General features: G+C 46.0%; 1 protein-coding gene across 1 annotated transcript; it reads right to left on the bottom strand.

Annotated features, from left to right (window-relative positions):
* Positions 1-626: 626 nt before the first annotated feature.
* Positions 627-10,598, bottom strand: LOC311148679 (tripartite motif-containing protein 16-like; the record flags this gene model as incomplete). The annotated part of the gene is made up of 6 exons (XM_084185659.1): positions 627-1,174; positions 1,406-1,465; positions 1,591-1,750; positions 1,852-2,085; positions 9,851-9,946; positions 10,017-10,598. 6 exons carry the CDS (start codon positions 10,596-10,598, stop codon positions 627-629), a joined length of 1,680 nt encoding a protein of 559 aa, XP_084041785.1.
* Positions 10,599-10,831: the final 233 nt, after the last annotated feature.

Genomic DNA, 10,831 nt, shown 5'->3' with positions numbered 1-10,831 from the left:
CGACTGATCCGTGTAAAGGAAAGAATGAATGGGGCCATGTATCGTGAGATTTTGAGTGAAAACCTCCTTCCATCAGCAAGGGCATTGAAGATGAAACGTGGCTGGGTCTTTCAGCATGACAATGATCCCAAACACACCACCCGGGCAACGAAGGAGTGGCTTCGTAAGAAGCATTTTAAGGTCCTGGAGTCTCCAGATCTCAACCCCATAGAGAATATTTGGAGGGAGTTGAAAGTCCGTGTTGCCCAGCGACAGCCCCAAAACATCACTGCTCTAGAGGAGATCTGCATGGAGGAATGGGCCAAAATACCAGCAACAGTGTGTGAAAACCTTGTGAAGACTTACAGAAAACGTTTGACCTGTGTCATTGCCAACAAAGGGTATATAACAAAGTATTGAGAAACTTTTGTTATTGACCAAATACTTATTTTCCACCATAATTTGCAAATACATTCATTAAAAATCCTACAATGTGATTTTCTGGATTTTTTTTCCTCATTTTGTCTGTCATAGTTGACGTGTACCTATGATGAAAATTACAGGCCTTTCTCATCTTTTTAAGTGGGAGAACTTGCACAATTGGTGGCTGACTAAATACTTTTTTCCCCCACTGTATGTGGACCCTACTACAGTTTAACCAGCTCAGCAGTCACAGAGAGCCAAAACCCAGCAGCACCAGAGAGAAAACGATCTAAACGAAACCCAGGATAGAGGGGCTGAGTGAATGTGGTCTGGACTCTGTGGAGGAGGGTCATTGTGTCAGAGACACTGTAGAAGGACAGAGTACCTGCCTTGTGATCCAGGTCCACTCCTACTCTGGAGGACCGATGGCCTGATACTTTAGTCACAACATTATTGTGTATGAAACAATAACCACCACTATAACACAGTAAACTCCAGGACTTGTTATTGAGTCCAAATCCACCACCTGTCCCTGTTCTGCTGATGTCTTTATATGAGACTGCTGTATAAACCCACTCCCCACTCCACTCCACCTCCCAGTAACAGCGTCCAGACAGACCCTCTCTACACAGAACCTGACAGTAGTTAGTGAATTTGTCTGGATGAACAGGATATGGTTGGACTTGGCCTGTATAGGTCACCTTTCTGTTCCCTTTAGACAGAGAGAGGTGTGTGCCTGCTGTGTTTGGGTCCAGTGTGAGCTGACAGGAATCTGGGAGAAGAGCAGAGACCAATGAGGGGAGTTAGAACAATAAGTGAAGTCAGATACTGTATCTACCCTGTCTTTGATTAGAGCACAACAGAGATCAAATCAGAGAAATATGAGGAGTCAGATAGATACCCAGTCTTTGATTAGATCTACTGTTGCTATATATTTCTAGAGGGATTGTTAGGAGTGTCAGTAAAAAGAGACTGTTAGTTACTTCATAATAAAGAGACTCACATTGTAAGAACTGTTCTCTGGTCTTGGGCTCTGGAGGCAGTACAACATCCACTATATTCACTACAGACACACAAACACATTCACAGAGAGAGGGGATGTTATCATCATACCATATTCCACATGAATATGACTAGTAGGGAACTTTCAATGGTCTAAAGTTGATGTTCTTATTATTTTCAACACACCTATAGTGGAGATCTTGGTCCATTCTCCTTTAAGGATGTCTTCTAGTTTCTTTCTCAGTTCAGACACAGTCTTACTCACATCTCCAAAGTACTGAAGAGGACGGACAACGATGCTGGGTAAGTCTGAAGATACACTGGTACCGGAGAGAGACTGATAACTCTGGGGGGAGAGAGAGAGAGAGAACAGAACCAAATGATTGAGAGTTTCACATTGAGTTTTAGTTTCATATCACATTTTTTGTATCAAGGCAGTTGAGTTACCTGGAGGAAATGGATGTGATCCTCTGTGTGTGAGAGCTGCTCCAGCTCAGTGCTTCTCTTCCTCAGCTCAGCTATCTCCTGCTCCAGTTGCTCCAGGAGTCCTTCAGCTTGACTCACTTGAGCCGTCTCTTGGGCTCTGATCAGCTCCTTCACCTCAGAGCGCCTTCTCTCAATGGAGCGGATCAGCTCGGTAAAGATCTTATCACTGTCCTTCACTGCTGCCTGTGCAGAGCGCTGTTAAGAGAGAGAGAGAGACTGACTTGTCTTACTTTAATGAGCCATCCTCATTACACTAACACCCCCACCCCCACTCCTAAAAGCACATTGCGTGCCACCACAACCTCCACACAATCACATTATCCAGTACCCAACACCACAGTACAATACACCATCCAGCACTACATTCCAACCGTCCATCCAACCCCTCCTCTCCAGCCGTACAGACAGCCCCCCTGAGCCCCCATACCTCCTGAAACATCTCCACACTGTTGATCATTTTGTACAACTCAAACTCAACCCTAAGGCGTCAACAGTAATGGCATTACCCTGGCAACACAGAAAAAACATGATGAACAGTCTGTCATTGCAGAAAACGGACACCCCTCCCCAACTCCCAGGTCAACCCGAGCCAACCAGCTATTGGTGTCCAGGGCTCCATGTAATACCCTCCACTGGAGGACCCCTGACCTTTCCAGCACTGGGAGCTTATAGAGCCCCTCCACCTATACCCTGCCATGTTCTCAGCCCCCACAACCACCTGCCACTGATGCCCCTTCACTCCCACTAAGCTCAGAGTGTTAAAAGTCAGTAAGTCCTCCGGACTCTCCTGCCAGTCCCCAGTCTCTGCTGTCACTTGCAGTGGTGGAAACGGTGGTGGCCCCTCCTCAGGCTGCTCCAGCCCTCAGTACTGCAGCATAGAAATCAGAGACCCCTGCTGTATTGAGTCTCTCCTGCCGCATGATGAAGATCTGCTGATCCAGCCCCAATCCACCAGCCCTCCTCAACAGAGCACATGCTGGTTCCCTCCAGCCCACCTCCGTACGGTACAGTAGCCTCTGTGCTGCTGAGTCAGAACGCTGCCACCCTGACCAGAAAAAATTCACTAACTTGCGCTGCAGGTCCACAAGCAGACCACCAGGGGCGTTGAGAATGGCCAATTTAAGCCATAGAGAGGATGCCACCAAGTTGTTGATGATCAGCACCGTCCCTCTGTATGCCACTTGGGAGATGAACCACCTCCACTTCGTCAGCCTCGACACCACCGCTTGTGACACTCCTTCCCATTTCTTCCGAACCCCACCCCTCCGAGCCCAGATACACCCCAAGCATCTTGAGCCACTCACAGCCCCACTGCAACCCCCCTGGAAGCTGCGGAGGAGCCCTGTCCCTCCTTACCCACCCATCAGGTTCCCTCATCTCCCCACAACAGAAGTTACCCACCCATCAGGCTCCCTCATCTCCCCACAACAGAAGTTACCCACCAATCAGGCTCCCTCATCTCCCCACAACAGAAGTTAGCCACCCATCAGGCTCCCTCATCTCCCCACAACAGAAGTTACCCACCCATCAGGCTCCCTCATCTCCCCACAACAGAAGTTACCCACCCATCAGGCTCCCTCATCTCCCCACAACAGAAGTTACCCACCCATCAGGCTCCCTCATCTCCCCACAAGAGAAGTTACCCACCCATCAGGCTCCCTCATCTCCCCACAACAGAAGTTACCCACCCATCAGGCTCCCTCATCTCCCCAACAACAGAAGTTACCCACCCATCAGGCTCCCTCATCTCCCCACAACAGAAGTTACACGCCCATCAGACCAACGTAAACAATGGATTTTCTTGGTTTCCCCACTCTGTTTCTCCAACCCAAAAGAGCTGGGAGCATCCATCTCCCTCAACATGGAAAAACTAGCTCTTACAAGTGATCCTTTTGCTTTCTCTGAAATGAAAGCCACTAGGTCCCTGCGTAGTTCAGATAGATTATCTTGTAGCCCCACCCTACCTTGGCCCACCAGCTCAGCCTCCACCTCACTTATGAACCGCTCAAGCTCCCCCAGTACTCTCCTGGCCTCTGAAGAGGAAAAATATGTATACTGCTGACTGAAAACCTGAATCTGGGCTTTCCCTACGTCCCACCACTGACTGTGAGACTCAAACTCCCCCTTCTGCTGTCCCCACCTCTCCCAAAAGCCTTGGAAGTTTGAGCAAAAAGTGGCATCTTGGAAGAGCTTTACATGGAATTTCCAATAGGATACCTGCCTGGGCCCTGTTGAAACAGAGAACTGAGCCCTGTACTAGGTGCAGACACATTTTGGAAAGCAAAGACAAGGAAATTGATTTTGGCGCTAACCACATAACAACCTACCCTTACACACCTCTTTTGACATTTTAATGTTTTTGTTTGACTTATTCCCCCAGTCTCTGCTGCCGTTCATGTTAAGGAAGTCTAACCGTGAAATCTCCATAAGAGGTGGGAGGGAAATCACCACAATCAGAAACCAGTAGAGAAGCCCATAAAGCCGCCATGCCAGAAAAAACATCAATTTAAGCAGATTCTGAAGACATGCCCTTAAGAACCCATGACCCATTTTCTCAGCCTATACCGCTTCCTGGGTGAGAGGACACTAAACCCCTCATTCTTCATCACGTGTTGTACTGACCTTCCAAACCTTCCAGGATCAATCAAATAAGACTCCAGCAGAATCTTCTTTTTCCCCTTTAGTCTCCATCAGGAACCTAGAAAGTTCTCTCACCGTATATACTGGGCACTCAGCCTGACTGGCTGAAAGCTAAGGACCCAATGAGCCGTCTGAAAACGAGACGCCTGGTCCTCCGCTCCCGCAGACTCACCTCCCCCCTCTTCCTCCTCCTCCCCAGTCTCTGCCCCCCTGCACTTCCCCCCTGATCAGAGCCTCTTCCCCAATGACAGGCAATATTTCCTGGGATGAGCCCACCAAGCCTTCGCCCACCGGAGTCTCTGTTACTACAGAAACCTGCCTCAGCTCATGTAGCCCAGCTGCAACCCTCCACACCACCGTTTTCTCCACGGCCTGCGCACCACCACTTGGCCATGCACTACTACCGTGTAGCTCAGTTGGTAGAGCATGGCGCTTGCAACGCCAGGGTTGTGGGTTCGTTTTCCATGGGGGGACAGTATGAAAATGTATGCACTCAATAACTTTAAGTCGCTCTGGATAAGAGCATCTGCTAAATGACTAAAATGTAAAAAATGTACTCTCCTCCCTCCTGGTACCCCTGCCATTTTTTTTTGCAATTCTGAGTCAACACTACTTTAGTACGGATTAGTAAGGAAAAACACTTTATTCAGTACTACTGCAGTTGCTTAATAATTCCAATAGATGGCAGCATAAGACCATGAATGACATTTCAGAAGATTAGTTTAGTTATCTCCCTGGATACACCACCACTCCACCTCACAGGAAAACTCCTCCTGCCTGAGCTTTTTACTGTCCCTTTCCACACTGCTAACGCAAGAGGAAGGACTGAAAAAGCATTTAACACATTACTGTGAAGTAATATAATGTTGATTCATGTTTATTATTACCTGTTTTTATGGTCATGTTTTGAAATTATACTTCATTACTATAATGATTATCAATACGCCTGAACATTAATTCAGTCACCTCTGGTCGACAAAAACGTATTTTCCTAGTACATTAATTGTCAAATTCATCAACCAGCATCGAGCACTAAGCCTTCTCACGCAAACGAGGGGCATGTTGAGGTAAATATGCTAACCGCGACGGTTGCATTATGTCATTTATTGGTGGGCTGGAAGATGCAGTGTTTTTTATTTTCTATTCAGAGGCTATTTACTCCCAATATGAGATAATTTTATATAGAAGGTTTTTATAATGCATGTTTACTAGGATTGAGGTTAGCGCATCTGAGTAGGGATTATTTGGGTTCAATACCTGTCCTACCTATCAATCATATTGCTGCTTGTAGCCTATAACTGATGATCCCCACACTAGAAACACCGAAAACTATCTGTGCTAGCAAACCCTGTGTTCCACCCCTCCCCTGTGTAACCTTGAAGTTTGTTAAGAAACAAACACTTGTCTATGAAAACAGACATGTTTAACGGATTCAGCTTGGCTCCCATCCGAGAACACACGAAAACCACTTGCAAATTTACCAAAACTAACCAACTACTTGCGGTCTGTTCGTACGCAATAAACGGAGGCAGATTAGCCACCACAACTCTTGTCGAAAGAGGCGACATCTGCACCAACACACCCCTCACAAAAAAACCCACTCACAACAAGACAAACCTTTTTCATAAACACAACCACCGCCTTGTTCATTCTGGATGCAGAGTGCAGATGTTTCTTCTCCACTCGGTTGAGGCCATCACGCCGCCCTAACAAACTACCCCTACTCCCCCCTCAACTCTAAACGATAAACAGTGGAAACCAATAAACAAACCCTCCACCATCAGAAAATAAATTCAGAAAATACGCAAGAACCAAAAGAAAAAAGAATAGTAGCTCTCCTCACGAACCACAAATCTCTCACACAACCAACTTCTTCTTCTATGATAAAATGGCGTTCCACAAACCAACATTAAAGGTGCATGCCGCCACCTACTGTGCTGGAGTGTGTGGTCAATCACGGTTTCCAACATTTCTAAATCCTCCTACTTAACTCAGTACTTCTGAGAAAATAAAGAAGATCCCTACTAACTTCTAATAGACCCTCCCCCATCCCCTAAATCCCTTCCAAACCCCCCCCCCCCCAACCTCAATGACCCTACACATCTTTCCCTCTCTTCAACATACTTACAACAATATAACAACACATGCTCCACCGTTTCATCGACCGTACCCCCCAGAAACAAATCATTCCCATGCTTGCCAACCAGATGTAATGACGAGATCAATGTACAATGTCCTAAGCGCAATCTAGTAAACACCACCTCTTCCTTCCTAATCTGACCTTCAAATCTTGTATATATCTAGTTTCAAAGCTCTTTTAGCTAACTGGCCTACAATTTCATTCCCTTCCACACCCGAATGTGCTGGGACCCAGCAGAATCTCACTACTACACCCATTCTCTCAATTCTCCATAATAACATTAATACCTCCAATAGCAGGTCACTCCTATTAGATTTACCAGATGATAAACTATTCAATACAGACAGAGAATCTGAGTATACTATAATTCTAACAGGTTGTACGTCCTCCACCCACAGGAGGACAACTACAGTGGGGGAAAAAAGTATTTAGTCAGCCACCAATTGTGCATGTTCTCCCACTTAAAAAGATAAGAGAGGCCTGTAATTTTCATCATAGGTACAAGTCAACTATGACAGACAAAATTAGAAAGAAAATCCAGAAAATCACATTGTTCTTTGGATGCAACTCAGCATTCTTTGTCCTCCAAACACGACGAGTTGAGTTTTTACCAAAAAGTTAAATTTTGGTTTCATCTGACCATATGACATTCTCCCAATCCTCTTCTGGATCATCCAAATGCACTCTAGCAAACTTCAGACGGGCCTGGACATGTACTGGCTTAAGCAGGGGGACACGTCTGGCACTGCAGGATTTGAGTCCCTGGCGGCGTAGTGTGTTACTGATGGTAGGCTTTGTTACATTGGTCCCAGCTCTCTGCAGGTCATTCACTAGGTCCCCCCGTGTGGTTCTGGGATTTTTGCTCACCGTTCTTGTGATCATTTTGACCCCACGGGGTGAGATCTTGCGTGGAGCCCCAGATCGAGGGAGATTATCAGTGGTCTTGTTTGTCTTCTATTTCCTAATAATTGCTCCCACAGTTGATTTCTTCCCAGCCTGGTGCAGGTCTACAATTTTGTTTCTGGTGTCCTTTGACAGCTCATTGGTCTTGGCCATAGTGGAGTTTGGAGTGTGACTGTTTGAGGTTGTGGACAGGTGTCTTTTATACTGATAACAAGTTCAAACAGGTGCCATTAATACAGGAAACGAGTGGAGGACAGAGGAGCCTCTTAAAGAAGAAGTTACAGGTCTGTGAGAGCCAGAAATCTTGCTTGTTTTTCGGTGACCAAATACTTATTTTCCACCATAATTTGCAAATAAATTCATAAAAAATCCTACAATGTGATTTTCAGGATTTTTTTCCCTCAATTTGTCTGTCATAGTTGACGTGTACCTATGATGAAAATTACAGGCCTCTCTCATCTTTTTAAGTGGGAGAACTTGCACAATTGGTGGCTGACTAAATACTTTTTTTCCCCACTGTACATACAGATGTTGATTTAAATGCACCAATAGATATCCTTGAAGCTATATACAGGATTCTGTCCATGCCGCTGTTCCATAAACTATACACTCATAATCAATTGTCGTCCTGATCAGAGCTCTATAAATATCTATCAACGATTGTCTGTCAGCACCCTATTCATAACCAGAGACCCACACAACCAACTACCGCAAAAGTGATGGAATGAGAGAGGCAGAGACATCGTTACAACACTGTACATTGCCATAATATAAAGTTTCTTCTTCTTTAGAGTTTAACAGCGGTTGGCATCCAATATGTTGCATTACCGGCTCCAACTGGACTATAATATAAATCCATTATACTTTGTGATACAAAATGGGAAAAGGGGAAATTATAATGATACAGAAAAACACCCTTCCAACTAACCCTACACTCATTAAATACCCACTACCCAATTCCACTACTTTGACCCTATCTGCTCCTGCACCATGCCAACGGCCTGGGAGGACGGGACACCACCACTCAACACACCCTGTAACTCTTCTGAAGTCTAATCTTGTATGCCCAAATACTTCGCTGCAGCTGCCACAACAACATCTATTTTCTGTGATTTACGTTCCATTTCTGCGGTACAGTCGATAGCCATTGCTATGAATGCTAAGAAGCTAACTTTACTGAATCATATATCACTCTTTGGCCTTTGACTTTGTCGGGTAAAGACTCAAAACTCAAAAGGACTGACTCCTATGTTTCACCATGCTCACTACTGGGTCTGCGTCCCACCAAACGGCGGGCATCACAAACACCAGGAATCTTCAACTTGAATTTCTCCACCTCCACACTTAACATTACCCCAGAAATCACTCCTTTCAATGGTGCCCTGTTCCTAAGAGCAAAGCAAGAAACAGATTTTGACCCAAGTTGCGTGACACGGATCGCCCACTCCCTCTGGTCAGAAGTAACAAACAAATATCCCAAGTCCACTACATGTTACCTTCACTGATTCAACTGCACCCAACTCCTTTCCCACCCACCCTGAAACCACAAATGGATCTGCCAAGGCTCTGGTTCTGAGCCAGGCTCTGGTTCTGAGCTCTTCACCACACCTTCTACCTCACTTAACTCTCCCTCATTCATTTCCATTTCACCTCCAGAACTCAGTCTGGCGAATGGCTCACTCTGTTTGCACTTGAATTATAACATTTGAAATGTCTCTATTCCTTTGAATCTTATGTGAGTGTAATGTTTACTGTTCATTTCTGATTGTTTATTGTCTATTTAACTTGCTTTGTTTCCCATGCCAATAAAGCCCTTTGAATTGATTGAATTGAGAGAGATAGAGAGAGAGAGAGAGAGAGAGAGAGAGAGAGAGAGAGAGAGAGAGAGAGAGAGAGAGAGAGAGAGAGAGAGAGAGAGAGGGCTCCATGTTAATGTATAGGGGACATGAGTCAGTCATGGTTACTCATGGTTATGTGATGAAGTAGCCCCGCCAGCGATTTCAAAATCAGTGTCAGCCCTCAGCCCAATAGGGAATGTCCTCTTGGTGTAACGGTCAAGCTGTTGCTTTCTACCGCGGTAGACCTGGTTCATATCCCGTCGGTTACATTAAGCAGTCTATTCTCTGAAAAGAGTCCAGACAGCATGTACCCAACAGTGAGGTCAGTGGGATTGGAGAGGGGCCCCTCTCCCCCCCCCCCCCCCCCCCCCCCCTCTCTCTCTCTCTGACTGGAGTAGAGAAGTGAAATGGTGTGTCTCCTCTGGTCAACAATACTCACCTTGAGAGACTTTACAGCCTGTTTGAGCTCCTTCAGCTCATTCTCTCTCTCCTGGAATCTCTGCTGGACCTTCTGCTGACTCATCCCCAGCTGCCTCTGTGGAGAATCACTCTATCTTTAATTATTTGTTTATCAGACAGTCACCAACAAGTAGTTCTGGTCTTACCTGTTTCTCAGTCCTCTCTGCTGCAGCTGACACTGTATCATGGCCTTTATGTTCATCCATTGTACACAGCAGACAGATACACTGCTGATCGGTACGACAGTAAACCTCCAGCAGTTTGTCATGATCAGAGCAGATCTTCTCCTGTAGTTGTGCGGTGGCTTTGACCAGCTTGTGCTTCTTCAAAGCAGGAGATTCATAGTGAGATTGGAGGTGAGTCTCACAGTAAGAGGCCAGACACACCAGACAGGACATGAGGGCTTTCTGCTTTCTGGTCCCAGTGCAGACATCACACGCCACATCTCCAGGTCCAGCATAGCACAGAGCAGGAGGGGGAGCAGCCTGGAGTCCTGTCTTCTTCAGTTTCTCCACCACTTCAGCCAACACAGTGCTCCTGTTCAGAACAGGCCTTGGGGTAAAGGTCTGTCTGCACTGTGGACAGCTGTAGACACCTTTCAGATCATCCTGATCCCAGCTTTCTTTAATACAGCCCATACAGTAGCTGTGTCCACAGGCAGTAGTCACCGGATCCTTCAGCAGATCCAGACAGATGGAGCAAGAGAACAGTTCCTGATTCTCTGCCATTTTGGTGCTCTGTCCCGTAGCTTAAGCAATGGCAGTGTCAAAGATTACTTTCTGTTCAGTGTCAAAGATGACTTTCTGTTTCATGGAACTCTACACCAGAGGACAGGAAGTGGCTTCCTACTTGACTGTGTACTCTGTATGTAGAGGGGATGTGGTTTATTTGATGTGGAAGCGTGACAGAGTGTTGGGTAGTAGGCAGAGATGGTTAGTATTTATGTTACATGTATTTGAAA

This window comes from Coregonus lavaretus (assembly GCF_964263955.1).
Source record: "Coregonus lavaretus genome assembly, chromosome: 21".
Taxonomy (NCBI): domain Eukaryota; kingdom Metazoa; phylum Chordata; class Actinopteri; order Salmoniformes; family Salmonidae; genus Coregonus; species Coregonus lavaretus.
Note: the sequence above shows the minus strand (reverse complement) of the source record. Positions and strands in the feature narration are given on the sequence as shown.